The sequence below is a fragment of the Triturus cristatus genome, chromosome 2_2 (assembly GCF_964204655.1).
Source record: "Triturus cristatus chromosome 2_2, aTriCri1.1, whole genome shotgun sequence".
Taxonomy (NCBI): domain Eukaryota; kingdom Metazoa; phylum Chordata; class Amphibia; order Caudata; family Salamandridae; genus Triturus; species Triturus cristatus.
This window is the reverse complement of record NC_140582.1, coordinates 1,124,566,955-1,124,585,398: the sequence shown is the minus strand read 5'-3', so window position 1 is coordinate 1,124,585,398 and position 18,444 is coordinate 1,124,566,955. Positions and strand designations below refer to the sequence as shown.

Sequence of the window (18,444 nt, the reverse complement as noted above, 5' to 3'; positions counted from 1 at the left end):
TGTAGGGACTGCCACTGTAGGGTGTGTTCGGGATACTGATTGATTTCCAAATTCCTATGGATTGCGCCTCAATACTTTGCCGTCGCAGTAGTATAGAAGTTTTATCGTGAGTGCAGCTGGTGATATCGGCAGGACCATTTGCTAAATATAGTGCTGCATGCTTTTATTTCTGTTTTGCGCGACGCAGCACTGTCTATTTCCACGCAGCGCTGCTTGATTTTTACTTCTTCTCTGAGGTGGCCCAAAATTGAAGACTGCCGATCCCTGTTGTTATTAAATTACCTATTTGTTTCAGTGCAATGCGTATTTACAGTCAGCTAACACTATGTAAATGTCCATAGCCCCTCTATGCCTGCTTACAGCCTTAATGCATCTTTCTATTGCTATTTTATTGAGAAGTGTCCAGAGAACACATCTGACACGTGGGTGTTTTCATGACACGAGCTGGTGCTGTCTAAATTACATTTCCTCCCACCTTGCTGGAAGCCTCCGGCGAGGGAGATTTCACCTCGGAGAGGCGCGGCGCAGTAGAAAACACACATCCCCTGAATGTTAGCGGAGTGTAACAGGATTAAGGCTCGAGTGGCTTAGCGGCCTTCTGACAGCCAGTCTGAGGAAAGACATCGCCTAATGTGACGCTGCACACGCCAGACTTGGCAGCCAGGGTGCTAAGCGCCGGCTCTGGGAGCAGAGAATTAAACAAATGTGTTGTATTCCAGCAGGGCTGTCTTCGTAATGAGCACTTATAAATGTACATACCATTAAATATGGTTCCGGGTCTGGAAAGAACCATCGCCCCATGTGGGAAGCAGAGTGTTTAGTATGGGAGTGGAACTGCACCTTCATCAGACTACACTGCAGGCACTTAAAGGCGAATCAGTGGCCAATTGGGGAATCTTTCATATGGTTGTGACAAAAATGCAGGCTAGGCTCCTAAAGGTGGCAATTTAAATGATTTAATTGTAACATAATTATATTTTTTGCAGAGGCAAAGGTCCACTAAAGAATACGTCAGACGTCATTAATGCGGCCAAGAAGATCGCAGAAGCGGGCTCGCGGATGGACAAACTTGCACGCGCAGTTGCTGATCAGGTACTGTCAAACAGTTGCAGGCAATACGTAAAGATGGCTGTTGTACAGGACAGTAGTAACAATCGGACTGATGTGCTAAAACATTCTGTAGACGTGAGTGTGTGTAGAGCGGTCTTTGCACAGCATCCTTGAGGCTCCAGACGTGAGTGTGTAGAGCGTTCTTTGCGCAGCATCCTTGAGGCTCCAGACGTGAGTGTGTAGAGCGTTCTTTGCACAGCATCCTTGAGGATCCACACGTGAGTGTGTAGAGCGCTCTTTGCAAAGCATCCTTGACGCTGCAGACGAGAGTGTGTAGAGCGCTCTTTGCACAGCTTCCTTGACACTGCAGACAAAAGTGTGTAGAGCGCTCTTTGCACAGACTCCTTGATGCTGCAGTCAAGAGTGTGTAGAGCGCTCTTTGCACAGCATACTTGTCACTGCAGACTTGAGTAGTGTGCTCTTTGCATAGCATCCTTGACGCTCTTTGCACAGCTTCCTTTAAACTGCAAACAAGTGTGCAGAGCGCTCTTGTGCAGCATGCTTCATGCTGCAGACGAGAGTGTGTAGAGTGCTCTTTCCACAGCATCCTTGAAACTGCAGACAAGAGTGTGTAGAGAGCTCTTTGCACAGCATCCTTGAGGATCCAGACGTGAGTGTGTAGAGCGTAATTTGCACAGCTTCCTTGATGCTGCAGACGAGAGTTTGTAGAGCGGTCTTTGCATAGCCTCCTTGATGCTGCAGTCAGGAGTGTGTAGAGCGCTCTTTGCACAGCATCCTTGATGCTCCAGTAGTGAGTGTGTAGAGCGATCTTTGCACAGCATCCTTGAGGATCCAGACGTGAGTGTGTAGATCGCTCTTTGCACAGCTTCCTTGATGCTGCAGACGAGAGTTTGTAGAGCGCTCTTTGCACAGCATACTTGTCACTGCAGACTTGTGTAGTGTGCTCTTTGCATAGCATCCTTGAGGATCCAGACGTGAGTTTGTAGAGCGGTCTTTGCATAACCTCCTTGATGCTGCAGTCAAGAGTGTGTAGAGCGCTCTTTGCACAGCATCCTTGATGCTCCAGTAGTGAGTGTGTAGAGCGATCTTTGCACAGCATCCTTGAGGATCCAGACGTGAGTGTGTAGATCGCTCTTTGCACAGCTTCCTTGATGCTGCAGACAAGAGTATGTAGAGCGCTCTTTGAACAGCTTCCTTCTCACTGCAAACTTGTATAGTGTGCTCTTTGCATAGCATCCTTAACGCTCTTTGCACAGCTTCCTTTACACTGCAAACAAATGTGCAGAGCGCTCTTGTGCAGCATGCTTCATGCTGCAGATGAGAGTGTGTAGAGCGCTCTTTGCACAGCTTCCTTGATGCTGCAGACGAGAGTTTGTAGAGCGCTCTTTGCACAGCCTCCTTGATGCTGCAGACACAAGTGTATAGAGCTCTTTGCGCAGCCTCCTTGATGCTGCAGTCAAGAGTGTGTAGAGAGCTCTTTGCACAGCCTCCTTGATGCTGCAGTCAAGAGTGTGTAGAGCACTCTTTGCACAGCTTCCTTGATGCTGCAGACGAGAGTTTGTAGAGCGCTCTTTGCACAGCCTCCTTGATGCTGCAGTCAAGAGTGTGTAGAGTCGTAACACTGCGTTGAACCTTAGGCGCATCCACGGAGTGCTCGCGCGGACGGGGACGCTACAGGAGTCGACTGTTGTGGCTGCACTCGACGCCACGATGGCCTTTGACACGGTAGAATGGGCATATCTGTGGGCGGCACTTGCAAAATTCGGCTTTGGGCCTGGCTTTGTTGGCTGGGTGAGATTACTATATGAAGGACCCTTGGCCAAAGTCGCGGTCAATGGTAGGGCGTCCTGTCCGTTCGAGCTGGGGAGGGGCACCAGGCAGGGTTGTCCCCTGTCGCCGTTGTTGTTTGCTCTTGCCCTTGAACCGCTGGTGGCATGGATAAGATGGCACCCGGACATAAGGGGGATCCGATGGTCACCAGATCATGAGGACCGCATCTCTCTTTATGCCGACGACATTTTGCTATACCTCACCTCCCCTAGGAAGTCTCTCATAGTAGTCTGTGACGTTTTGGCCTCTTTTGGTAGGAACTCGGGTCTCACCATTAACTGGGGTAAGTCGTACCTGTATGCCCTGTATGGAGACGTCCCTGTTCTCCCGCGGAATTGTTCGATCCAGATCGCCCGGGATGGCTTTTTGTATCTAGGGATCTATATCTCCGCCGATCCGATTGTTCGGTATGAGAGAAACCTGCTCCCTCCATTGACGCGCTTGCGGCGGGATGTGGCGGGTTGGCGGCGGCTGCCGCTTTCCCTCCTGGGCCGGGCCGCGCTGTTCAAAATGATGTCTCTTCCCCGCTTTCTTTATGCCCTGCAGAATACTCTGGAGCTGGTCCCGGCCAGCTATTTTCGGGAGGTTGAGAGCCTCCAGCGCTCGCTGCTGTGGGAGGGCCGACCGCGTATAGCTATCGCAAAACTGACTCTTCCGTGGTACGATGGGGGTATCGCGCTTCCTGACATCAGGCGATACTACTGGGCCACCCAGTTAAGTGCTATCAACCACGGCGTCTACGGACCGGCGCTGAGCCCCGGCTTTGCTATGGACCGATGGTTGCTGCGCGGGGGTAATTACTTTAGAGCACTCTACTCCAGGTCAATGGATGGGTCCCTCACGGGACCGACCAAGACAGCGGTACACGTGTGGAAGGCTGTTACGAACTCGTTGGGTTGGAAGGATAGGCTTACCCGCGCCACTCCGTTGTTTGATTCCGATGTGTTGGGGAAACTTTGGCACACGAAGGGGTTTGAGAAATGGGACCTGATTGGGATTTCCAGAGTGGGGGATCTTCTTGTTAAGGGACGAGTGAAATCGTTTGATGAGCTACGGACGGAGTACGATCTGGAGGCTACGGAATATTTCCGGTACGCACAGGTGCGCCACGCTCTGCGGTCCGTCCTCGTCGAGGGGGAGGCTGTGCCCGAGTCCTCTCCTTTGGAGGATCGGATTCTGGATGGCCATATGCCGGAGAGTACAATCTCCTTAATCTATAAGAAGCTTGTTATCGTCCGGACCGACCTCCTCCTCGGGGTGCGTGATCAGTGGACTAGGGACGGTCTTGAACTGGATGATGAGGACTGGCAGTATGCCATTTCCTCTCCTAAGGAGGTCGCGATCCCGGCGCGGCTAAGGCTAGTGCAGCTTAAGATACTTCATAAAGTCTACGTCACGGGCCCCCGACTGATTCATACGGGTTTCTCCGAGGATGGTTTGTGTAAGCGGGGCTGCGGGATGGTGGGCACCTTCTTACATATCATATGGGAATGTGGTGTGATTGCGGAGTACTGGAAGCGAATTCATGTAGTGATGCAGGAGGTCACGGGCTTTGCACTGTTGCCAGAGGCACGGCGCTGTCTTTTGAATGTCTGGGGTCCTACTGACTATGATGCTGCGCAGACTCAATGGGTGACCCTGGGAAATATGGTGGCGAAGCGTGATATTGCGCGACTGTGGGGCTCTCAGAGACCTCCCGCTGTGGAAGCATGGATGGAAAATATGGACTGGAGCATGTTTAGGGAGAAGACGGCGTACTGTGCCCGGGGGCGGCCTAAGAAATGGCATAAGATATGGGGGCGATGGAACCAGTATAGGGGGGATATATGTCTGCCCCCGGCCACTGAACCGTTGGAGGAGCACCTTTCCCCCTAGCCTTACTTCCAACTTGGGATTACTATGAGGATATTACGTTAGATTGCTAGTGCCTCTGCTACTCCCTCATCCGCCCGATCGGTGGTTTTGTTCTGTGTTTGAGAATGGGGCTGCGCTCCCACCGGGAACTTGCACGTGTTTATTGGGTACTCTGCCTTGCTTGTGTTATTTACTTTAGGTTGTTCTAAAAAAAGGAACCTTTGTCTTTTCCTGCACCAGAGCTATGGACACTTCCATGTGTTGTCCTTACTTGGCTGCCGAACCTCCGGGATGTCGGCTGAATAGCTGTGTTCCAGACTGATATAAATAAAGGTTTTTATTAAAAAAAAATTAAAAAAAAGAGTGTGTAGAGCGCTCTTTGCACAGCATCCTTGACTCTGCAGACAAGAGTGTGTAGAGCGCTCTTTGCACAGCATCCTTGACTCTGCAGACAAGAGTGTGTAGAGCGCTTTTTGCACAGCATCCTTGACTCTGCATACAAGAGTGTGTAGAGCGCTCTTTGCACAGCATCCTTGACTCTGCACACAAGAGTGTGTAGAGCGCTCTTTGCACAGCTTCCTTGATGCTGCAGATGAGAGTTGGTAGAGCGCTCTTTGCACAGCATCCTTGACTCTGCACACAAGAGTGTGTAGAGCGCTCTTTCCACAGCTTCCTTGATTCTGCAGATGAGAGTTTGCAGAGCGCTATTTGCACAGCTTCCTTGGTGCTGCAGACGAGAGTTTGTAGAGCGCTCTTTGCACAGCTTCCTTGATGCTGCAGACAAGAGTTTGTAGAGCGCTCTTTGCACAGCCTCCTTGATGCTGCAGTCAAGAGTGTGTAGAGCGCTCTTTGCACAGCTTCCTTGACTCTGCATACAAGTGTGTAGAGCACTCTTTGCACAGCATCCTTGACTCTGCAGACAAGAGTGTGTAGAGCGCTCTTTGCACAGCATCCTTGACTCTGCAGACAAGAGTGTGTAGGGTACTCTTTGCACAGCATCCTTGACTCTGCAGACAAAAGTGTGTAGAGCGCTCTTTGCACAGCATCCTTGACTCTGCATACAAGTGTGTGGAGCGCTCTTTGCACAGCATCCTTGACTCTGCATACAAGAGTGTGTAGAGCGCTCTTTGCACAGCTTCCTTGATGCTGCAGTCAAGAGTGTGTAGAGAACTCTTTGCACAGCCTCCTTGATGCTGCAGACAAGAGTGTGTAGAGAGCTCTTTGCACAGCCTCCTTGATGCTGCAGTCAAGAGTGTGTAGAGCGCTCTTTGCACAGCATCCTTGACTCTGCATACAAGAGTGTGTAGAGCGCTCTTTGCACAGCTTCCTTGATGCTGCAGATGAGAGTTTGTAGAGCTCTCTTTGCACAGCATCCTTGACTCTGCACACAAGAGTGTGTAGAGCGCTCTTTCCACAGCTTCCTTGATTCTGCAGATGAGAGTTTGCAGAGCGCTCTTTGCACAGCTTCCTTGGTGCTGCAGACGAGAGTTTGTAGAGCGCTCTTTGCACAGCTTCCTTGATGCTGCAGACAAGAGTTTGTAGAGCGCTCTTTGCACAGCCTCCTTGATGCTGCAGTCAAGAGTGTGTAGAGCGCTCTTTGCACAGCATCCTTGACTCTGCAGACAAGAGTGTGTAGGGTACTCTTTGCACAGCATCCTTGACTCTGCAGACAAGAGTGTGTAGAGAGCTCTTTGCACAGCTTCCTTGATGCTGCAGACAACAGTTTGTAGAGCAATCTTTGCACAGCCTCCTTGATGCTGCAGTTAAGAGTGTGTAGAGCGTAATTTGCACAGCTTCCTTGATGCTGCAGACGAGAGTTTGTAGAGCAGTCTTTGCATAGCCTCCTTGATGCTGCAGTCAAGAGTGTGTAGAGCGCTCTTTGCACAGCATCCTTGATGCTCCAGTAGTGAGTGTGTAGAGCGATCTTTGCACAGCATCCTTGAGGATCCAGACGTGAGTGTGTAGATTGCTCTTTGCACAGCATCCTTGACGCTGCAGACGAGAGTGTGTAGAGCGCTCTTTGAACAGCATACTTGATGCTGCAGTCAAGAGTGTGTAGAGCACTCTTTGCACAGCTTCCTTGATGCTGCAGACAAGAGTATGTAGAGCGCTCTTTGAACAGCATACTTGTCACTGCAGACTTGTGTAGTGTGCTCTTTGCATAGCATCCTCGAGGATCCAGACGTGAGTGTGTAGATCGCTCTTTGCACAGCTTCCTTGATGCTGCAGACAAGAGTTTGTATAGAACTCTTTGCACAGCCTCCTTGATGCTGCAGTCAAGAGTGTGTAGAGCACTCTTTGCACAGCTTCCTTGATGCTGCAGACAAGAGTATGTAGAGCGCTCTTTGAACAGCATACTTGTCACTGCAGACTTGTGTAGTGTGCTCTTTGCATAGCATCCTTAACGCTCTTTGCACAGCTTCCTTTACACTGCAAACAAATGTGCAGAGCGCTCTTGTGCAGCATGCTTCATGCTGCAGATGAGAGTGTGTAGAGCGCTCTTTGCACAGCTTCCTTGATGCTGCAGACGAGAGTTTGTAGAGCGCTCTTTGCACAGCCTCCTTGATGCTGCAGTCAAGAGTGTGTAGAGCGCTCTTTGCACAGCATCCTTGACTCTGCAGACAAGAGTGTGTAGAGCGCTCTTTGCACAGCATCCTTGACTCTGCATACAAGAGTGTGTAGAGCGCTCTTTGCACAGCATCCTTGACTCTGCATACAAGAGTGTGTAGAGCGCTCTTTGCACAGCTTCCTTGATGCTGCAGATGAGAGTTTGTAGAGCGCTCTTTGCACAGCATCCTTGACTCTGCACACAAGAGTGTGTAGAGCGCTCTTTCCACAGCTTCCTTGATTCTGCAGATGAGAGTTTGCAGAGCGCTCTTTGCACAGCTTCCTTGGTGCTGCAGACGAGAGTTTGTAGAGCGCTCTTTGCACAGCTTCCTTGATGCTGCAGACAAGAGTTTGTAGAGCGCTCTTTGCACAGCCTCCTTGATGCTGCAGTCAAGAGTGTGTAGAGCGCTCTTTGCACAGCATCCTTGACTCTGCAGACAAAAGTGTGTAGGGTACTCTTTGCACAGCATCCTTGACTCTGCAGACAAGAGTGTGTAGAGCGCTCTTTGCACAGCATCCTTGACTCTGCATACAAGTGTGTAGAGTGCTCTTTGCACAGCATCCTTGGCTCTGCATACAAGAGTGTGTAGAGCGCTCTTCGCACAGCTTCCTTGATTCTGCAGACAAGAGTGTGTAGAGTGCTCTTTGCACAGCTTCCTTGATGCTGCAGACGAGAGTTTGTAGAGCGCTCTTTGCACAGCATACTTGTCACTGCAAACTTGTGTAGTGTGCTCTTTGCATAGCATCCTTGACGCTCTTTGCAGAGCTTCCTTTACACTGCAAACAAATGTGCAGAGCGCTCTTGTGCAGCATGCTTCATGCTACAGATGAGAGTGTGTAGAGCGCTCTTTGCACAGCTTCCTTGATGCTGCAGTCAAGAGTGTGTAGAGAACTCTTTGCACAGCCTCCTTGATGCTGCAGACAAGAGTGTGTATAGAGCTCTTTGCACAGCCTCCTTGATGCTGCAGTCAAGAGTGTGTAGAGCACTCTTTGCACAGCTTCCTTGATGCTGCAGACAAGAGTATGTAGAGCGCTCTTTGAACAGCATACTTGTCACTGCAGACTTGTGTAGTGTGCTCTTTGCATAGCATCCTTGACGCTCTTTGCACAGCTTCCTTTACACTGCAAACATATGTGCAGAGCGCTCTTGTGCAGCATGCTTCATGCTGCAGATGAGAGTGTGTAGAGCGCTCTTTGCACAGCTTCCTTGATGCTGCAGACGAGAGTTTGTAGAGTGCTCTTTGCACAGCCTCCTTGATGCTGCAGTCAAGAGTGTGTAGAGAACTCATTGCACAGCCTCCTTGATGCTGCAGACAAGAGTGTGTAGAGCGCTCTTTGCACAGCTTCCTTGATGCTGCAGACGAGAGTTTGTAGAGTGCTCTTGGCACAGCCTCCTTGATGCTGCAGTCAAGAGTGTGTAGAGCACTCTTTGCACAGCTTCCTTGATGCTGCAGACGAGAGTTTGTAGAGCGCTCTTTGCACAGCCTCCTTGATGCTGCAGTCAAGAGTGTGCAGAGCGCTCTTTGCACAGCATCCTTGACTCTGCATACAAAAGTGTGTAGAGCGCTCTTTGCACAGCATCCGTGATTCTGCAGATGAGAGTTTGCAGAGCGCTCTTTGCACAGCTTCCTTGATGCTGCGGACGAGAGTTTGTAGAGCACTCTTTGCACAACCTCCTTGATGCTGCAGTCAAGAGTGTGTAGAGCGCTCTTTGCACAGCATCCTTGACTCTGCAGACAAGAGTCTGTAGGGTACTCTTTGCACAGCATCCTTGACTCTGCATACAAGAGTGTGTAGAGCGCTCTTTGCACAGCATCCTTGACTCTGCAGACAAGAGTGTGTAGAGCGCTCTTTGCACAGCATCCTTGACTCTGCATACAAGAGTGTGTAGAGCGCTCTTCGCACAGCTTCCTTGATTCTGCAGACAAGAGTGTGTAGAGTGCTCTTTGCACAACTTCTTTGATGCTGCAGACGAGAGTTTGTAGAGCGCTCTTTGCACAGCATACTTCTCACTGCAAACTTGTATAGTGTGCTCTTTGCATAGCATCCTTGACGCTCTTTGCACAGCTTCCTTTACACGGCAAACAAGTGTGCAGAGCGCTCTTGTGCAGCATACTTCATGCTGCAGATGAGAGTGTGTAGAGCGCTCTTTGCACAGCTTGCTTGATGCTGCAGACGAGAGTTTGTAGAGAACTCTTTGCACAGCCTCCTTGATGCTGCAGACGAGAGTGTGTAGAGAGCTCTTTGCACAGCCTCCTTGATGCTTTAGTCAAGCGTGTGTAGAGCACTTTTTGCACAGCTTCCTTGATGCTGCAGACAAGAGTATGTAGAGCGCTCTTTGCACAGCATACTTGTCACTGCAGACTTGTGTAGTGTGCTCTTTGCACAGCATCCTTGACGCTCTTTGCACAGCTTCCTTTACACTGCAAACAAGTGTGCAGAGCGCTCTTGTGCAGCATGCTTCATGCTGCAGACAAGAGTGTGTAGAGTGCTCTTTGCACAGCATCCTTGAAACTGCAGAGGAGAGTGTGTAGAGCGCTCTTTGCACAGCATCCTTGATGCTGCAGACGAAAGTTTGTAGAGCACTCTTTGCACAGCCTCCTTGATGCTGCAGTCAAGAGTGTGTAGAGCGCTCTTTGCACAGCATCCTTGACTCTGCAGACAAGAGTGTGTAGGGTACTCTTTGCACAGCATCCTTGACTCTGCAGACAAGAGTCTGTAGGGTACTCTTTGCACAGCATCCTAGACTCTGCATACAAGAGTGTGTAGGGTACTCTTTGCACAGCATCCTTGAATCTGCAGACAAGAGTGTGTAGAGTGCTCTTTGCACAGCATCCTTGAAACTGCAGACGAGAGTGTGTAGAGCGCTCTTTGCACAGCATCCTTGATGCTGCAGACGAGAGTTTGTAGAGCGCTCTTTGCACAGCCTCCTTGATGCTGCAGTCAAGAGTGTGTAGAGCGCTCTTTGCACAGCATCCTTGATGCTGCAGTCAAGAGTGTGTAGAGCACTCTTCGCACAGCATCCTTGATGCTGCAGTCAAGAGTGTGTAGAGCTCTCTTTGCACCGCTTCCTTTCCACTGCAAACAAGTGTGAAGACCGCTCTTGTGCAGTATGCTTCACGCTGCAGTCAAGAGTGTGTAGAGCGCTCTTTGCACAGCTTCCTTGATGCTGCAGACGAGAGTTTGTAGAGCGCTCTTTGCACAGCCTCCTTGATGCTGCAGTCAAGAGTGTGCAGAGCAATCTTGCACTGCATCCGTGACGCTACAGATGAAAGTGTGTAGAGCGCTCTTTGCACAGCTTCCTTTACACTGCAAACAAGTGTGCAGAGCGCTCTTGTGCAGCATGCTTCATGCTGCAGATGAGAGTGTGTAGAGCGCTCTTTGCACAGCTTCCTTGATGCTGCAGACGAGAGTTTGTAGAGCACTCTGCACAGCATCCTTGATGCTGCAGTCAAGAGTGTGTAGAGCGCTCTTTGCACAGCATCCTTGATGCTGCAGTCAAGAGTGTGTAGAGCACTCTTTGCACAGCTTCCTTTACACTGCAAACAAGTGTGCAGAGCGCTCTTGTGCAGCATGCTTCATGCTGCAGATGAGAGTGTGTAGAGCGCTCTTTGCACAGCTTCCTTGATGCTGCAGACGAGAGTGTGCAGAGCACTCTTGCACTGCATCCGTGACGCTACAGATGAAAGTGTGTAGAGCGCTCTTTGCACAGCATCCTTGACTCTGCAGACAAGAGTGTGTAGAGCGCTCTTTGCATAGCATCCTTGACTCTGCATACAAGAGTGTGTAGAGCGCTCTTTGCACAGCATCCTTGAAACTGCGGACGAGAGTGTGTAGAGCGCTCTTTTGAGGAAATATGAATTTTGTGATCAGTTATGTCCCCTATCGTAGACCCCAACGGCTCCATGTGCATGCTATAAGTACATGTATGTTCCCTCCTGCTCCAGTTCTGAAGACGCAAATATATGTGCGTCCACCGTCAACATGTCCTCTTTCAGATCCGTCATGAATGGGTCAGATATTCCATTCCTAAGTATGAAAGGCCACCGACTTTATGTGGTTCACTTTCCACATTTCACAGATTCAGGCGAGTAGGCCCGAATTCTGTCATCAAGCCTTTTCCTGCCTTCTGCCTCTGAAAGCTCCAGTCTGAGCCTGCATCTGTGTCCATGAACTTTGTCCTACTCCCTGCGCGGCTAACGGTGCCTGATCCAGCCTGTCGCCTGCCAAAAACTGTATTTCACCTTCGAGATTATCTCCTTCGCTCCTCATCCGATGCATTCCTGTCTAGTAGTTTAGGTAAACATTCCTCCAGCTACCGTGCAAAGGGCCAGGCCTCGCTGTCCTCATGCAAGTAATTCATAGCCCCGTTACCATGGAATATTCCTACCCCCTCGCATTTAGTGTAGACACTTAGACGCTTGTACACGCACTAACAGTCAGTATAGTCAGTATAGAATAAGATTCTATCCTAAGAGACCTTTCCTTTTGGATAACACAGTTCTTTAAACATAGGATATTAGATATGATTTGGGATTAGGTTGACATAACCCCAGACTTCTGTCTCCACACGTAGAGCTAAATGTCAAGTCCCCTTCACCCTCTAGTTGCACGTCAATCACACGTCATGCGGCTGCGTGCGCATCTTTGCCAAACATTTCTGCTGACATTGCAGGATTCTTTTATGGATCCACCCACTTGTGACATCATGTTTAATGACGTTTCTTGAATTACGCCCTCTATTAGCTACGTATGCACCTTTTATCAGCTGTTACGCCTCTTGCATCTGTTTCACTGTAATGTATTTTCTATAAAACTGCCTACCTGTCAATAATATATGCTCCCTTCCTTCCTGAACTTTCGTGGTGATGGAATAGAAGGCCCACAATTCGAATTGTCTTCCTTTTTATAGGAATAAAGCATTTTAAACCCTCTAATACCACGGATTCTGCCTCTTATATTTACTGAGTTATTCTTGATAGACTTTACCGCATAAAAAATAGTACCGGTAACGAAATATTTACCACATAAATTGGCGCCCGAACAGGGACACTTTCTCATCTCACGCGCCGGCGGTGCGTTGCAGGCCCGGGCTCCTGCCACAGCTGAACGGACAAAAACGCGTACCTGCAGGATTTCCTGTATCTCCCTCCGGCCAAGCGGGGACGACTGAGGCTGCGATCAACACCCAGACGAGGCGGTGAGAAGTGCGAAGTATCCCGACCAGAGCCTAGCTGAGAGAGCAAGATCCGAGGTATACAGAGTCCCGCCAGGTTCCGAAGTTCCGAGTCCAGTCGAGTCGAGTCCAGTCCGGTCCAGTTTCAGTTCCGTTCCGAGGCCTTCCGTTCCGAGCTACCCGGTGAGTACCATTACCGGGGAGGCATTTTACGTGCACATAGTCTGTGCCGGTCAAGACGGGTTTGGGTACACAAATCCGGTCTGCACTGTTTCAGCAGTGTATCTGTACTGTTTAGCAGTATATATAGTAATATAGTATGTTTTGCATATAAATAAGTATTATCTAGTGTCAGTATTATGTCAGTAACTAGTTTTCTATTAGTTATCATTGTTCGTTAAAACTGTTAAATGTTAAAATGTTTTAATACGTTCTATATATTGTGGTGTGAATGACTGTTCATTATTGTGTTTTCTTGTATAAAGTGTGTTCTAGAAACAAGATCTAAAAATGCCGCTCTTTTCGAAACTAAGACAGATCAAAACTAGAAAAGGAGTACTCGAAGAAGCTGTTCCCATTCCACCTAGGGATACTCCAGGATACTTCATGTATCATAAGCATGGTCTAGATGCCGTATTATTTCTTGATTTATGGGTGGACTACACAAAAGAATTACCAGAGAGTCAGAGATGGCCCGCAGCGGGGACCTGGGATGCAGATTGCATCATGAGAGTAGAAGAAGAATTATGGAAAAAGAAAGCCAGACAGTCACAGAAAGATGCCATTGAATTATGGCGTAAAGAATCGTATAGACGTACAGAAAAAGCACTCAGACAGGAAGATAAGGGTAAGGAGAAGTCAAATAAAGTCCGAGAGAATCTGTTAATTGAGGAAGGTACCCGAGTAAAATCAGAACAAGTAGATAGACAAAGAAACGCCCTTATGAATGGTATGTATCCACTTCTGGCCGAAGGGTTACCTAAGGCTACTCCGGAAATACCAAAAGACTTGCCACCTCCATTGTTTCCGATAAAAGCACATCCCAAATCACATCCCAAAACAGCGAAGGACGTTTTTCTTTCCTCCTATTTAGACGACGCAGCTCCCGAGTATGCTAATGCCATACCACCCACATCGCTTGCCGATGGTGTTCAACACCAAGAGTATACGTCTGTACCCCCACAACTACAAACTCCTACACAAGTTCCAACAGGCCCGTCCGTCTCTACAGTTTTTCCCGCATCTACAATCTCTATCCTACGCCCAACGAATCCTTTCGTGCCTAGCACCTCAGATGGTGCTACCGGAGGTACGACAGATATGTTTGCCACACCGCCGAGAAATAAACTGACCCTTAGAGAATTAGCACTCCAACGTACGCCCAAACTAGCAACTCCCGACATGCTTAAGGAACTTCTAGTAGATTGTAGATATGATCCTGTGCCCGGTAAATGGGACGAAATGCTGCTGTCATCATTACGTATTCGACGAGCTGCAATATATTTAACGAAGCTACCAGGAATGACTACACATTTAGAAAATATGTATCACTTTGTCCAGTCAGGGCGAGGTCCTGAAAGTATTAGCAGAGCCATGGAGTACCAGAAAGCGGAGGTACAGGGACAACTGTTACGTTTCCTCATAAACTGTGTAATCAGAAATCAAGACCGACCTGGGGTAAATCCGGAAGAAATGCAAAAACTTGTCACTTGGGGCCAGAATATATCAGAAGGGAGACATGATAAACAGTTATGTATAGTCGCTATGTACCGAAAGATCCGCAAAGAAGTAGAACGAATACACGAAGAAAGATTAGAGGTAGACGCCGCTGACCTAAACAGAGAAGAGGAGGAGCAAGAGTCAGAGCAAGTAGAAACGATAGCTTATGTAGGTAGAGGAAGACCCCATAATAATACCAGAGGTTTTAATGATCCGGTACGTCCAATACGTCCAGAATATAATAGACATTTTCCAAACCCTATGCTAAATACAAAATCCCCCGAACACTTATTCCAAGCCGCTGATAAATTACTCCGAGATCGAAGGGGGTACCACATGCTCGATTCCATGGACGAACAAGAATTAGCCAGGTCAGCAGTACAATGGGCTGACAGTCCCGGCGAATACAATGATGATGTACTTACACACACGTTTCAGAATCTAGACCCATATGAACAGCGTTTAGCTAGTATATACATGATTCAACACCTCCTTATATTATATAAAAGCCAACACTCCGATCCAGGACCCTTACCTGACATATTGACAGAACTACTCACGAATATATGGAGAGGGTCAGGTACTGATTTGATTAAAGAAATTCTAGAATCCCGAAACCAATATTTAAATTTCGTATGCCCAGAACACGTTCCAGTTCCCATTATGGGAAGAAAAATGTATCACATAGATAGACAGAACCCGTTACGCGAAGTGCACCCAATTAGAGGTGCCGGTGATAATTTTACACGCGTATTTGTGTACACACCTATAACTAAATTAGAATTATTAGAAATGAAGAAAGTAGTACCCAGCCCTGACAAGGACCCAGCAGGTTTCCACCGTGAGATAAAAGACATGTTACTCATGGGAGAGTATACCTACCCCGACATTATGAAAATATTAAAAGTCCTATTACCCGCCGGTGTTTATGAGAAACTCAAAGAAAAGGAATGGGAGGTGGGAGACCAAAAGATAGATTGGACAGCATTAGAAAACGAAGAAAAGGCCCGAGCTGCAGGAGCAGGGCTTGGGGAAAAGACTACAGCACTAGCAGGATTACTAATACAGGTATTGCCACGTTTATTAACTACGAAAAAGGAAGACTGGGGTGCAATCTCAGCCTGTAAACAAAAGCCAGACGAAGATACTAGTGATTTCTATTCCCGATTTGAAAAATGTTTTGGTATAAATAGTGGCATAAAAGCCAGTAGTGAGTCATACCCACATCTGTTTGTGACAAAATTAGTTGAAAATTCTCTGCTACAAGTTAAGAATAGAGTATTGAAATTCGAAAGTACCTGGCAAGGTAATATCCCATCACAGATGCTACAGATGTTACAATATCACCACAATAGAATTAGAGAAGAACAAGAACACGAACAAAGACGTATGAAAGATACAAAAATGAAAATGCTTGTTGCACAGTCAGTTCCAGCCGATAGTCATCAAAAGGGTGATTCCGCAGGCCCTGCGAAAGGGACATGCAACTATTGTAAACAACTAGGTCATTATATACACGACTGTCCAGTCCTGAAACATAATATTGCTACAGGTAAAACTCAGGAGAGACCACGTCCACCTAGACAGGATCAGAATCAACAACAAATTCCTCAGCATGCACAGCCTAGGTTAGCTCCGCAACAACTAGCTTCGCAACAGGGAGCTCCACAACAGACCATAGTACCACCACAAGCGCAGCCTATTGCTGCGACACAAGCAACGACACAACAGATGTATCAGTATGCACAAACAGATTATCCCGATTATCAGCGATACTCATGAGATAGCCTAGAGAGGGAAGTTGGCTTACCCCTTATTGAGGTTCCTGTAGACCAAGAGGGACCTTATGTACATAGTGAACTATTAGGGGAAGACAGAAAGTTTTTACTTGATACAGGGGCAAGCAGAACAACTATAAGACGCAGTGAAGTTCCAGGGGCACCCCTCTCAAGCTCACAGAATATTTCCCTTGGATTCTCAGGAAAACCTATAATAAATGACGTAACACAACCTCTTCCACTTACAGTCGGTCCATTGACACGTACTACAGATTTATTGCTTACTAAATCATGTCCAGAAAACTTGTTAGGCATAAAAACATTGAAAGCTCTAGGAGCTATAATATGTTGTTCTCCGGAAGGAGTACGACTATTTCTACGTGACTTTAAAGGTCACTACGTATCCAGAGACATGGATCACCGACTGCAGAATTTACCTACACATTTATGGGCACAAGGACCCACTGATGTTGGTTGCATGAACATTACACCATATCGAGTTACACTGAAAACAGGAATAGTACTACCACGAATGCGACAATACAAGTTACCACCCGATGCTGTTGTGGCTTTACTGCAAATCATTGACGAGCTCATTGCACAAGGAGTGGTTGTCGAAACTGACTCCAATGTATGTAATTCTCCGATAATTCCGATTCTTAAAAGAACGGATCCAAAAGCTCCACCAGTATATCGATTAGTTATTGATCTGCGCGAATTAAATAAATGTATTGTACCACAATACCCTGTGGTCCCCGATATCTCTTCATTGCTAACAACTATTGACTCAGAAGCAACGTTCTTCACTGTAATTGATCTCAAGAATGCTTTCTTTAGTGTCCCAATCGATCCAGAAAGTCAATATTTGTTCGGATTCAGTTTAAATGGACGAAGTTTTAAATTTACATGCGCACCTCAAGGATTTACAGAAAGCCCCAGCATCTATAGCCAAGCACTGAAACGAGAACTTGACAGTATCCACATGCCAGTTAACACTGCCTTGCTTCAATATGTCGATGATCTGCTGATCACCGCCCGAAGCGAACATGAATGTGAAACAGCGTCACTGACGGTTTTAAAATTTTTGGCTGACAAGGGGCACAAGGTGTCCCCTTCTAAGCTGCAATTCTGTGTCCAGCGAGTTGTTTACCTTGGGCACTCGCTGTCCAAGGAGGGAAGGCAGCTTACATCCGACCGCATCCAGTTAATCGCTAACATGCCACCACCCAAGACACAAAAGGAGGTGCGGGCTTTTATAGGCCTCACTTCATACTGTAGGCAGTGGATCCCTCAATATGCATTTCTAGCAAAACCACTCATCCAGTTGACAACACAGGAGGCAGCCACATCGACTGTCCTCCCTTGGACTCCAGAACATACACACGCCTTTGAAAGCTTAAAGAAAGCTTTATGCCATGCACCTGTTTTAGCAACACCATGTTACAGCAAACAGTTTACACTCTTCATTACAGAACGCGAAGGTACTGCTTTGTCAGTACTCACTCAGGAACAAGCAGGATCACATAAACCATGTGCTTATTTCTCTAGTACATTAGATCCAGTAGCTCAGGCTCTTCCTGCGTGCCTGAAATCGGTGGCAGCAACAGCTTTAGCAATCAGACAAAGCGATGCCATAGTGTTAGGACATCAATTGACAGTACAAGTACCACACGCAGTAGAGGTTCTCTTGAACCGCACACAAACACAACACTTGACTATAGCGAGACTCACCGGTTACGAACTGACATTGTTTCAGCCACATATAGAAATCAGACGTTGTAATACGTTAAATCCTGCCACACTGTTACCAGTGGGCGGAACAGATCCATTGGCACATGATTGTGTCGAAGTTATTACTATCACGACGAAACCCAGACAAGACTTGACAGATATCCCTTTGTCAGATCCAGACTTGACATTGTATGTAGATGGGTCATGTATGAGAACAAGTACAGGAGAGTTAGTGGCTGCTTACGCAGTCACAACAGACACTGAAGTCATTGAAACAAATCGTATTAACACTTTGTCGGCTCAAGCAGCAGAGCTCATCGCTCTGACAGAAGCCTGTATTCAAGCCAGAAATAAGAAAGTCAATATATACACAGATTCACGTTATGCATTCGGAGTCGTCCATGACTTCGGCGTACTGTGGCGAGAGAGAGGTTATTTAACTTCTCACGGTGCCCACATCCAACACGGACCCCTCATTCAAGCCCTATTAGATGCGATTCATCTACCTACTGCAATATCGATTATGAAATGCAAAGCCCATACAAAAGTTACCGATATTATTTCTCAGGGTAATGACCTAGCTGACAGAACAGCTAAACAGACTGCTCAGAATCAGACTCTTACAACTGACATGACAAAGACAATAGTTCCGACACTAACACATTGCATGACAGTTAA

General features: G+C 47.6%; 1 protein-coding gene across 3 annotated transcripts in view; it reads left to right on the top strand.

Moving 5' to 3' along the window:
• The window catches only part of CTNNA2 (catenin alpha 2), a 3,048,772-nt gene that overhangs the window by 2,718,238 nt on the left and 312,090 nt on the right, over positions 1-18,444 (top strand). For all 3 annotated transcript variants that reach the window (XM_085642663.1, XM_085642662.1, XM_085642661.1), the window contains exon 16: positions 987-1,092. In XM_085642663.1, the coding sequence (XP_085498789.1) occupies positions 987-1,092 (106 nt within the window). The remainder of the gene's footprint in view (positions 1-986; positions 1,093-18,444) is intronic.